Raw genomic sequence first — 13,203 nt, 5'->3', positions numbered from 1 at the left:
AAAGACCCCACATTCTTTTGTTATAGCTCCCTTTTCCCGGGGTGCGGGGAGCTTGAAGGGCAGGTTAGTCTAAGTTGTTCAGGGTGGTCTTTTCCTTTTCGTTGTAATTCTCCCGGCTGTAGACTTTGTGGCACCCTTTAAAATCTGTCAGCATGGGTGCAAAGCTGACCATGCCACAGAGGAGAATCTATTCCCAGGTTGTGGGTATCCTAGTTGGAGGGGAGAAAAAGTTTAAAAAATCAGATGTTAAAAGGTTTGTCCGGTGGGTGTCACAGAGCTTCCCAGATATTTCTGCAACCACATTATACCAAGTCCCCTTTTGGCACCACGTTGCAAGGGAAATCCTCAAACAGGGGGGATCCTTCCCTTTCCAAATTTACTTATTTGGCACTGCATATTAGGGATATTATATAAAACAATTATGAAGCTCTGCCACAGCCATCGGCTGACAAACCAAATCCCAGTTCTACAAATCCTACCCCTCTCTCCTCTCCCTCTTTCCAAAAACCGGGGATTCTTAGATAGGCATCCTGGCTATGTCCACAGGCAGATTCTGGCCCCTCTGAGAATCCTCGGGACCCTTACCAGGACAGTGCTGGCACTACTCTGGACTCTCCCTGTTTCCCTGTTTCCCTGCAATGTACAGCCCTGTCCCATAGACATTCTGTAAGCTTTAGTCTCCCCGATCCTGTTCCTAACCCCTTATCCCACAGTCCACAAAATGGCTTCCCCTCTTCTCAAAGGACACAAGATGGCAGGGACCGCATGGCTTTACTCTCCACATGTGCTCCTTCTTCCCACAATCCCTTTCCAGCCTCTTCCCGAAACCCCTTCCGACCAACAGCCAACCCCTTCCACTCCCCAGATTTTCCCGCCCACTTCTCTCCTCCACCCACCTCAGTCACCTCCCCTTTTGAATTATTTAACACCTTGTCCCCCAGCTCCGCCTTTGGGGAGAGCTTTCCATCAGCCACTCCCCCTGGCCCTGACCCTGCCTCCTCCTCCTCCTCCCTCGGTTCCCACGACCCAACTTCCGGTTCCCACGCTTTGGGGTCGGGGGGGAGGAGGGGGGAGCGTGGGAACTCTGGCCTGCCCCATTCCCTGCCTGCCTTCTCTGATGCCCCTGTCACCTTCACCCCACAGCAGGGGGGCAGCCTCCTCGCACAGTGGTCCCCCATTCCACAACAAGTCATCAAGGACCTCTGCAAAGCCCAGAAGGAATTCGGCCGCGAATGCGAGTTTTTTTGAGGGATGTTAAAGGCAACACTTGCCTCCACAGAGTATGTTCCCGCAGACATGTGGACTCTCTTTTCATGTTTAATAACTCAGGCTGAGTTTTTAGTTTGGGAGTCTGCATGGAGGCGGGAGGTGAGGGAGTTTTTGCCATTCCTCTGGGCTAATGCAGAAACCTCTGTGGATGCGAATGGGGGAATGTTATCAATTGACCATCTGTGCAAGGTTGGGGATTGAGAATTTGGGCCAAAGCAGGCTGAAAAGATCCCCAGGGAGGCTTTAGTAGTCAGTGCGAAGGCAGTGGAGAAGACCTTTTTTAAACTGAGGCCTACCAGCCCAATTATTAACTATTTATCTATGAAGCAGGAGCCATTAGAGTAATTTGTGAGTTTTGTGGATCGTCTATGCTGAGCCATTGAGGCACAGGTTCCAGACGAGGGCCTCAGGAGAGGCATGATCACCGAGGTTGCCAGGCAAAATGCCAACGAGGCATGCAGGCAAGCCATCTTGAGTCTCCCTCTCGATCCGGAGCTTACATTACAAAGCATGCTGGACGTCTGCTCCCGCAAGGTGACCATCCCACCTAGAGACTTGCAGGGGACTCCCCGAGCACCATCCAGGAGAGTCTCCTTCGCTGAAACCGCCACCCCATCAATTACTCCTGCTCCCAAACGCTGCTTTTCAAGGCCACCTCCAAGAGGATTTAATTCAGATAGACCCTGCAATCTTTGTAATAAAAGAGACCATTGGGCTCCACAATGCCCATTGAGGGACGACTTCTAAAATTCCAACAGCAGCAGCAAGGCCGAGGTGCCCCCAACCCAGGGGGGGAACCAAAAAACTAATGGACCAGCGCAGTCTCTCCCTGCGTGCGGAAATAAATATGGTGGGACAATCAACATCCGAGGAGGGGAGGGACAAAGACATCACCACCAGAAACGACACCCTGTCGGATTTGACTACGGCTGATGAACCAGCCTATATGGGGGAGGATGTGAACTTCATTTCAAAAGCCTGGCTTGGCCGGGATCCCGACCACCCCAGGCCCATTCTTAATACTCAATCCAATTTCTCTCCCTATAGGTTGGCTCTGAGTGAACCTTTACATCTGAAGGATACTGATCGGCACTTTATTACCATTGACACCAAGGACCCCGGAACCTGGAGGAACCTCCACAGTAAGTGTATCATTTTTGGGGACACAAAATTCACACCAGTCGACATCACCATTGCACCAAGTCTGACATCTGCACATCCTAAACACTTGGTCTTGTGGCTGCACTGTTCTCACCCGCCAGTCTTCCTCCCCAAGGGCCAAATCATCGCCCAAGCCATTCCTGTATCTGGGCCTCCAGTTTTCCGCAAAGACATATGGAAGCAGTCACCTGACAAAATCTACCAGGCGCGTCAGGCCCAGATACTGGGGAAGGAAAGACCTAAAATTTCATGCTACATGTGGAAAGGCGGGGAGCACAAATATCTCAATGGACTTCTTGACACAGGGGCAGACATGATGGTCATCCCCTCACGGGACTGGCCATCACAATGGGAATTGCAGGATGTGGCAGGACAGATTCAGGGTGTAGGTGGTTCACAATTGGCCAAACAATCAAAGAACATCGTAAAATTTGAGGGGCCAAATGGACAATCGGCTTATTTACATCTATTTGTTTTAGACTGTACGGAACCCTTGTGGGGGAGGGACCTAATGGCCCAATGGGGGTCACAGTTGACATACCGATCCCCCAGGTTTTTTGGGTAGTGGCCACTGAGGAGTGTCCTACTCAGAAGTTGAATTGGCTTACGGATACACCAATCTGGGTAAAGCAGTGGTCGCTCAACAAACAAAAATTCAAAGCGTTCCGGGAGCTCGTGGATGAGCAGCTCCCTCAGGGGAACATCCAGGAAACAACATCTCCCTGGAATTCCCCCATCTTTGTTCTCAAAAAACGTGGCAAAGACGAGTGGTGCCTCCTCCACGACCTTCGTGCAATAAATAAAGTCATTAAAGACATGGGCCCTCTCCAACCAGGGATGCCGTCCCCCACAATGTTACCTGAAAATTGGGAATTGGCAGTCATTGATATAAAAAATTGTTTTTTCCAAATTCCTCTACATCCTGAGGACGCGCCACTTTTTGCCTTCTCAGTTCCTTCCACTAACTGAGAAGCCCCAATGGACAGGTATCACTGGAGAGTTCTACCCCAAGGCCTGAAAAATAGCCCTTTAATCTACCAGTGGTACATTTCTTCATTGCTGTCCCCTGTGCGTGCAGCCACCGAGGGCGTGATAATACGACATTACATGGATGACATACTCATTTGTGCCCCCAACAGCGATTTACTTACATACGCGCTTAACCTAACAACCGATGTGTTGGTTGCTGTGGGGTTCGAGCTGTGATCAGATAAAATTCAATCGATGGCACCCTGGAGGTACCTTGGTTTGGAAACAAACAAGCGGACCATTGTTCCGCAAAAATTGGCAATCAAAAATAACATTCGGACCCTAGCTGACGTTCAGCAGCTGTGTGGATCCTTGAACTGGGTGAGACCCTGGTTAGCTATCACCAACGAAGACCTAGCCCCCCTTTTTGATTTATTGAAAGGGGGGGAAGAGCCTAGTTCTCCCAGGGAACTCACCAGAGGCCAAGGCTGCATTAGACAGGGTTCAGGAGACGATATCTGCCAGGCAGGCCCACCGGTGCAATCTGGGTCTGCCCTTCAAATTCATCATATTGGGCAGAATGCCACACCTCCGTGGTGTTATCTTTCAGTGGACAGACACCCTAGGGAAGGGTAACCAGGACCGAAGGGACCCACTCTCCATCATGGAGTGGGTTTTCCTAAGTCACCACCGGTCCAAGAGAATGACACGACCACAAGAGCTGGCGGCAGATCTAATCCGCAAGGCTAGAGCGCGGATTCATGAGTTGGCAGGATGTGACTTTGAATGCATTCACATTCCCATTAAATTGGAATCGGGTCAATTCACAAAGGCTATGTTGGAACACCTGTTACAGGAAAATGAATCATTACAATTTGCTCTAGATAGCAACACGGACAAAATTTCAGTTTTGAGACCAGTCCACAAAATTTTTAATTCAGAGATTCAATTCACACTATCAACAAAGCGAATTCAGAGCAAGAAACCCTTGAAAGCCCTAACAGTTTTTACTGACTTGTCTGCAGGGTCCCACAAATCTGTTGTGACTTGGAAAGATCCTCAAACTCAGTGGTGGGAGGCAGATGTTGAGGTGGAAGGATCCCCTCAGGTAGCTGAGTTGGTCACAGTCATTAGAGCTTTCGAGCGGTTCTCTGAACCCTTTAATTTGGTCACCGATTCGGCTTATGTAGCAGCTGTAGTGTCTGGAGTGCAATCCTGCGAGGTGTTTCCAATGATGCCTTGAATAGGTTGCTCTCAAAATTAATTAAGTTAGCATCCCACCAAAAGCAGCCGTTCTATGTGATGCACTTCAGGTCACATACCGACCTGCCGGGGTTCTTGGCCGAGGGCAATAGGCGTGCCGATTCCCTTGCTGCCGCCCCCATGCAAATGGCGTCACTCCTTGATAAATTCCAACAGGCTAAAATAAGCCACCAGCTCTACCATCAAAATACACCGGGTCTGGTAATACAGTTCCACCCAACCCAAGACCAGGCTCGAGCCATTGTGGCCACATGCCCGTCCTGTAAGTCGCTCCCCCTACCATCGGTGAGCGCAGGGGCCAACCCTAGGGGTCTGAAGTCCTGTGAGGTGTGGCAGATGGACATTACTCACATCCATTCCTTTGGGAGGATGAAGTACGTCCATGTCTCCGTTGACACCTTCTCTGGGGCAGTTTTTGCCTCTGCCCACACAGGGGAGAAAGCCTCAGATATCGAGAAAAGTCTGAAACAGGCTTTCTCTATGCTGGGTGTCCCCAAATAATCAAAACAGATAATGCCCCAGGTTACACCTCCAAGGAGTTCACCAGCTTCCTACAGCAATGGGGAATAGAACACAAGACTGGCATCGCCTGTTCTCCATCAGGCCAGGCCGTGGTGGAGAGGACTCACCAGAGTCTTAAACGGATGTTAAAACAGCAACAGCCGGTAATGAAGGTAGAGTCCCCCCAGGTTCAATTAGCGCGGGCCCTCTTTACCATTAACTTTCTTAACTGCTCCTTTGAATGTTTAAATCCGCCAATCACTCGGCACTTTAACAACTACGAGCAGGGGAAGGTCAGGGAAAAGCTGCCGGTCCTCATTAAAGATCCCGAGACCTGGCGGCAGGAGGGGCCTTATGACTTAGTCACCTGGGGACCAGGATACGCTTGTGTCTCCACACCCTCAGGCCTGAGATGGGTCCTCTCCAAATTTGTCAGGCCGTCAGCCCAAGCCAAACCGGAGAATCCTCAGGTGGGACATGCTGCCTTCAGAAGGCAGAGAAAATCTTCCCTTTTTGGGTCTACCTCTTCCCTTTCCAGCTCCCTTGGCTCTTTGTTCCCTTTTGAGCTAGACCTCCCCTACCCTGATTATTAATGTATCTTTAAGTTATTTTTCAGAATTTCTCCCAGTTTGGATCTAACCCAGGATGTCACCCACACTAAGCCTCATTCTTCTCACCATCACAATCAACATGAGACCCCAGCAGGCATGGGTTATTCCTCAGCCTCAGGCTAACATGTGGACTACGTTGGCCAAATGCTGTATGAATCTAAGTTCTAAGGCTGAGGACATCCGTGCCACCATAGACAAAATGCAAAATATGATAACACATCTCAAGAAAGAATCATCACACTGGCTGGGGTCTCTTTTCGAAGGATGGGGACTCTGGTTAGATCCAATCCATGGTTCGAACTGGACTTTTACTTTTGTTGGCCCCTGTTGTATTTGTCATTGGCTTTAGTATTAAAAAAGTTATTTTTACTTCTCTCTTCCCTTTCCTTTTAAACAAAAAAAAGGGAAGATGTGGAGTTGCGCTTTTATATGTTTTATTACATTTTTATTCTGTCATGGTTTGTTCCAGTGTATCCCCATACTGTATTGGTTTCTCCCTGAGTTTTCCCGCCTTCCCTCATGTGTCAGTCTCCCTAGAAAATGCCAAGTCAGTCCCCTGTCCCCTCCCAGGTGCCTTGTCTGTCACTTGGTGCCCCTTCCCCTATCTCTAGAAACTTCCATCCAGGGCACCGAGTGATTGGATGAGGGCCTGGGACCCCTACCCTCTCTACCCCTCACTGGATCCCCCACATGTCAATCTCCAGAAGAGTATCTCCTGTCTGTTCCCCCACTGGCTGATCGGCCCCCTCCCTCTCCCTATGTAACACGTTGCAAGCACCCCCGAGTTGCACTTGTTGGCTGGCCCCCTCCGATGCTGTTGGATCCCCAGGACCTCAATAAACATCGGATTTTTGCCCCCAACAAGTGCCTCTCCTCATTTCCTCGCCGTTGGAATCAGCAGCGACCTCAGGACCCACAAAGCACTCTCCAAAGCCCCGCTGGTACAGTGAAGGGTGCTTCCACTAGCCCTACTCACCCTGCAGGAGAGCTAGCTGGGGCTGAGGACAGTGGTCTTGGGCGGGGCCGCAGCACCCCTCTTTTAGAACTTCCCTTCTCCTTGAACACCGTTTTTTCTCTCCCCTCCCCTACCCTCTCAAGCCTCGCCACATGCTGCATCCGGCAGCACGAGGCAGGACCTTTCTGCATCCCCAATAAACCTCATTATCTAAGAGCAGCCTTGAGAGATCGCTGTCTACATTCACCCAAACCGTCCTGGAGAGGCAGAAATATTCAACAGAGAGGCGCCCAATGAGGAAAAGCAATCCAGATGCCTGTGAAAATGTCTCCAGCCCTTCTACCCGTGGGGCACTTCTCCATGCACGGTAACTAAATTACCTGTGGTAGCCTCCTCATCATTGTCGTGAGCACGGCATTTCGTTACTAGGCAACATTGTAGCCGGAGCTCTTTAAAGAATTGCCGAGGCAATCATTGCTCAAGCACCCCAGCACGCCAGCTCGTTTCTAAGTAGTGAGCTTTCAGAGCTCTTGGAAGATTCCTGCCTCGAGTACAGGAAACGCTGCGGAGTTGCAGCGACTCTGAGCTCTGTGAGGAGCCTTGTGGCACACCGCCACGTGCAGAGAGCACTGCCTGCACTGGAAGCCCTGAGGGGGAAGTCTGGAGGTCCCAAGCACGGAAAACCCGTCCCGGAGAGACGTCTGAATCCGGAGCTCTCGGGGACCCCCGCAGTGTCCTGAGCTCTGACAGGAGGTACGTCGGAACTCGACAGAGGACCCTGCTTTCACGACATCGAGGTGAGCTACACAGGTCTAAAAAATGGGACAATCCCACTCTGCCCTTGATAGAGATCTCTATAAGCAACTTAACCATCTCTTACGTAGTCATAACAGTACTTTGTCTAAGAAAGAGTTAAAAAGCCTCCTGGAATGGGTCCTGCTTAACTTCCCTAACACTAAGAGGTCAGCTGCCTTTACCAGAGAATTTTGGGACTCAGCTGGAAATAGACTTTTTATTGATATTTCACGACAGTATCCTAACGCTTGTGATTTGCTCCCAGCTTTTAGAGCTGTGGCCGACTTGTTTGCCCCACAGAAACCGGACCCGGCCATGTTGCCTGTTGGCGCGGTTTCTGACGACCCCGCCCTCACCGTGGTTCGCCCCCATGCAGCCCCCTCCGCCCCTGCGCCCCCTTCACCGCTTTCCCTGCCACGCCCTTATCCTCCAGCCCGCGCAACTCGGCGCCAACTCTCGCATTTTCGGCCAGCAAAGCCGCCCTGGCCCTCCCGCCTGCACCCTCAGCGGCGTCCCTGGCCACAGGGGTCGCTACTTTCGCTGGCCTATTACAAAACAACGTGGCCACGTTTTTACAAACAATTGAACCGGCGCTAGCCGCATCCGGCTTGCCGCAGCCTCCCGTGGGAATCCCTGTGGTCTGGGGCGAGATGCCACCCGCGCCGCGACAGCACGTGACCACAGCCCCAGTCCCAGCGCCACGGCAGCGATCAGTGGGAAGCCCCACGCCGCCACTCCCCCAGCCAGAGCCCCCCCAACCACAGGGGGATGCCCCGGAGCCCCAGATCAAGAACCCGCCACCTCCCGCACTCGTGAACACGCGACAATTGGCCGGCGGCGCCGCCCCGAGCCCCCTGGACCCTCCAGTTGCGAGGAAGACACGGCCACCCTGATGCCTCGCTGTGCGGACTCAGTGATGTGCCCCGTGAATGCGCAGTTCGTGATGCCCCCAGTCAAACCGCTCCCTGTCGCCCCTGCGGCGCCTCTGATGCAGCCCCCCGTTTTCCATGCACACCATGCTGCGGTCTGCACTCAGCCGGCGTCCCTGCACCCTCTGGCAGTGATGCCAAGGCCCCAAGAGCTGGAAAGGGGGGCCCTGCTGCTGCTGCCGCGGCTGGTACCACCACTTCCAGGCTCACCACCACGTCCCTCCGCAGGGACACGCCCAATACTTCTTACAGCCGCATTACAAATAGTTCCTCCCACACCGCCGCCCTCGCAGCCTCTGGAAACCTCAGCTGTAGATCCACCAGCAGCTTCTCTGCTGCCAGCAGCTCCTGCATCCGGTTCACACAATAATCCACCACAGCTTGGCATGCAGCGAGAAAGAGAAGAATGGACCCTAGCAGCTGCTTTGACAAATACAGGACACACAGAACTCTGTGGTACCCCTGCCAATACTACCCCCACTGCCTCAGTTTCACAGAATTCCCAAAAAGGTGTTGATAACCTCCAACTGTTAGACTGGCATGCATTCAGACGTGATATTCACAAAGAAGACAGTCTGAATCCCCAGTCCATGCCTGTGGCATTCAGCCAGAAACCTGGTGGTCCCAGAGAATGGACAGTTGTCCCATCTCACGATGAGAGAAAATTACTAAAAGCAGCAAATAATGGTGGTATCCCCTTTTCTAATGGTAAACAACTCTTGAAAAGTACCATAGAAAAAACATGAAACCCTAAAGCGCAGCTTATTAAAACAGAAAAGGGGAATTTATCAGGCCACACCTCAAAAGAAGTTGAGCAATGCCCTGTATGCTCACAATTTTCTAAATAGCTCTGAAGGAGAGTCTCACCCCTTGATTTATAGACATTTTCTGAACAACAAAAGAGCAAAAATAAAAGGGCACCCCTCAGTCTTAATCAAAACCTTACACCCAGGACAAATAGAAGGTCCATGCAAATTTGTAACATGGGGGAGAGGGTTTGCTTGTGTTTTCACAGGTGAAGGATTCAAATGGGTCCCAGCGAAGTATGTGAAGCCCGCTGGCACCTCCATACCAGGCAGTGTTTCTGCAAGTCTAAGCCAAGAGGCAAAAGCTCAGACTTGAACTGTGCAGAGCCAAGAAGAAATGACCTGCCAAAAACAGCCCAAGAAAAGAATGGAGATTTTTTGTTTGCGCGCACATGTTGCTTTTGTTCCCTTGTTGTTGCTCTTGTTCTTTTGTTTTAGTTTTCATAATAGTTTCACCTGCAAGCCAACCCAAGACAAATGCCTGGGTTGCTTTAGCCAAGTCTGCAGGCTCTGGTACCATCTCTTTAGCTGACATATACCTTTTTCAATCTGTTCAAAGAACCTTCCCCAGAAGGTTTTGATAATGCTACCTCAGCTAAATTCTTCCATTATACTAAAACAGTAAAACAAGTTAAAATGTTGGCTCAGTAAAGAAATCAGTGCCACCCCTACTATAATCTGTAATCTATCTGAACAGTTTATCTGATGGTTTGAGCTTTGCACCTTGGCTGAAGGAACTCTGTTAAGTAAGCTTGATTGTTTTAAAAGTAATAAGTGTAGTTTCAGTAGCAATATCCTATATAGCTCAGAGTGTGCAACAAATAGTTATTAAGTCAGTGTTTAGCTTTCAAATGGTTTAACGAAACGGGGAAGATAGATAAATATTATTATCCATAAATAACACAGCCAGGATGAGAACAGTTTTCCCAGCTGGCCGGACAGCATCCTTGCCTACGTATGGGTCCAGGGGTCAAGTGGACTGTTCCATCTCACACCCCAAAAAATGTATGGTTCACCCGCACCTCTGTCCCTCCCCTAAAAAATCAAGTGCCTGTAACCCCATTGGCCCGAGCCTTGTTCCAGCCCACCCTGAACCTCCTTGAAAAGGGGACTTCGAGTGGCACATGCTCTCTTGGATCTTCTCCTCCCTTGGAACCTCCTCCCCCTCTAGGAGCTTCCCTTCTCCTAGAGCATCCTTTTGTCTCTCCCTTCCTCCACCTCTTTGAGCCTTGCCACATGCCGCATCTGGCAGCACGAGACAGGACTTTTCTGCACCCCCAATAAACCTCTTTCCCCAAGAGCAAACTTCAGAGATCTCTGCCCCCATTCATCTACACCATGCTGGAGCCTGATATTTTTTAAAGTTAAGCCAATGTCCCCCCCCATGTCCCTGTCCCCCACGTGTCCCCACCCATGTCCGTGTCCCCTGACGTCCCCATCCACGCCCGGATCGCCACCATATCCCCATTCATGGCTCTCCCCCTCCCCAGCTGCTGCGGTGCCGGATTCCTTCAGCCCGGTTCACTCCCGACGCCGTCGGCGAGAGCGGCCGCCCCCAGAAAGCTGCTGAACCTGGGCTGCGGCTGTGGGGCACAGATGCTCTACGGCACAGGGGGACTGTGTCGAGGGGGACACAAGGAACAGGGAGAGGTCTCTGTGTGTTTTCCAAAGGGGCTTATTCCCAGGGGGTCAGGGACAGAAAGACCCTGAACAAAGGCACACAACCACTGATATCCAGGGGAGGCCTTAGGGGCGGCACAGTCTTTAACCAGCTGCGAGAAACCTGGGCAGGAACACAAGGCGGGGATCCAATGTTTAACCCAAGAGGGGATCGCAGGGGAGGAGAACAATCGAAACCAATCCCTGGGGCCTCCTCCAAGGATACAAAATGGAGAGGGAAGTTTCTAGAGAAAGGGGCAGGCACGGGAAGGGGCTGACACTCAATGGGAGCAGGGACAGGGAACAAAAGGGCAGGTCTTTGGGGAGAGGGACACCTTGGGCAAAAACACCAACATAGGAGAGATAGGAACAACACAGGGGCTACAAATTTGCTATAAAAATAGAAAAGACGGAGGGGGTTATAGAACTGACTACTAGAACGGAATGACAATCCGAAACACACACCACGACACCCACCCATGCCCGTGTCGCCCATGTCTCCTTCCATGTCCATGACTCCCCATATCACTGTCCAAGGCCATGTCCCCTTCAGCTCCTCTTGCATCCAGGTGCCCAAACAGAGCCAGGAACATGTGGAGACCACCAGGCAGTGAATCACTCAGCTCCAGCACTGAGTCTCTGCCCAACGAGGGCCACTGTGCATCATCCCATGGGGGTCCTCCAATGGGGGATGGAGTTGGAGCAGCACACAGAGGTCCTCCCGCACACAGAGCACTTGTTGGGCTTCCCTTACTCCTGCCTCTCTTCCTGTTGCTTTACTGTAAAGGTCTGGGATACGCTCTTCCCACTCTTGGGACACTATTAGGGGCTCTCCCCAGTGTGGGTCTACTGAGGTGTGACTGAGTGGAGTCTTTCTTAATGGTCTTCCCACAATCAGGACAGTGGAAGGGCCTCTACTCTGTGTGAATCCTCTGATGCTTGAGGAGACGGTATCTGCTCTGAAACCTCTCCCCACACTCAGAACACTCATAGGGCCTCTCCCGAGTGTGGGTCCTCTGATGGGCAATCAGGTTGGATCTCTGGCGAAAGCTTTTCCCACATTGCCTGCACTTGTAGGGCCTCACCCCAGTGTGGGTCCTCTGGTGAACAATCACGCTGGAGTAGTGTCTGAAACTCTTCCCACAGTCCTCACACTCATAGGGCCTCTCCCCAGTGTGGATCCTCTGGTGAACAATCACGCTGGAGTAGTGTCTGAAACTCTTCCCACAGTCCTCACACTCATAGGGCCTCTCCCCAGTGTGGATCCTCTGGTGCGTTATAAGGATACCTTTTTGCCTAAAGTTCTTCCCACATTCCCCACATTTGTAGGGTTGCTCCCCGGTGTGGATCCTCTGGTGGACCTTCAGCATGGAGTTCGCCATGAAGCTCTTCCCACATTCTGAGCACGTGTAGGGGCTTTCCCCAGTGTGCATTGCCTGGTGGATGATCAGGAGAGTGCTGTCACGGAAGCCCTTCCCACATTCCCCACACACATAGGGTCGTATTCCTGTGTGGATCATCTGGTGGCGGTGCAGGTGGGAGCTCTTCGTGAAGCCCTTCCCACACTCCCCACACTCATAGGGCCGTTCCCCGGTGTGGGTCCACTGGTGGACGATCAGCTGGGAGCTGATGCTGAAACTCATTCCACATTCCCCGCACTCGTAGGGCCTCTCCCCGGTGTGGGTCCTCTGGTGCTGGACCAGCTGGTGTTTCAGGCGGAACCTCCTCCCACATTCTCCGCACCCGTAGGGCTGTTCCCCGGTGTGGATCCTCCGGTGTTGTACCAGCTCAGAGCTGAACTTGAAGCTCTTCCCACATTCCCCACACTCGTAGGGCCATTGCCCTGTGTGGATCCTCTGGTGGCGGACCAGGAGGGAGTGTTTTTGGAAACTCTTCCCACATTCCAAGCACTTGTGGGACTTCGTGCCATCATCAAGCTTCTCATGGACAACCACCTCAGAGCCCTGGCCAGATCTCTGGCTGCCTTCCTCACACAGGGTGGGTCTTTCCTCCTCAGAGCACCCTGGGCTCGGTTTGCAGCCCCTCCTCCTGCAGGATCTCTGGGGCTTTTCCTCCCCGTTGGATTCCTGCACCAAGGAGCCACTCAAAAGCAGCTCAGACACAAGGTTCTTCCGTGGGGATTTGTTCTTCCTGATCTGCAGCCTCAGCTCCTTGTCTAGGGGAGGAAGGACAAGGAGAGGATGGGATTTGCCTCCCTGCCAGAGGGAAGGGCAAGGAGATCCCCCCAGTGCCTCCCCAGCAGGAGAGCATCGGCAGCAGGGCTG

General features: G+C 52.0%; 1 protein-coding gene across 1 annotated transcript in view; it reads right to left on the bottom strand.

Annotated features, from left to right (window-relative positions):
* LOC110473149 (uncharacterized) overlaps positions 1 to 13,203 on the bottom strand; it is a 28,657-nt gene that overhangs the window by 14,694 nt on the left and 760 nt on the right. The window contains exon 2 of the mRNA XM_077789518.1: positions 11,885 to 13,094. Within this exon, the coding sequence (XP_077645644.1) occupies positions 11,885 to 13,094 (1,210 nt within the window). The remainder of the gene's footprint in view (positions 1 to 11,884; positions 13,095 to 13,203) is intronic.

This window comes from Lonchura striata, chromosome 34, assembly GCF_046129695.1.
Source record: "Lonchura striata isolate bLonStr1 chromosome 34, bLonStr1.mat, whole genome shotgun sequence".
Classification (NCBI taxonomy): Eukaryota; Metazoa; Chordata; class Aves; order Passeriformes; family Estrildidae; genus Lonchura; species Lonchura striata.
Note: the sequence above shows the minus strand (reverse complement) of the source record. Positions and strands in the feature narration are given on the sequence as shown.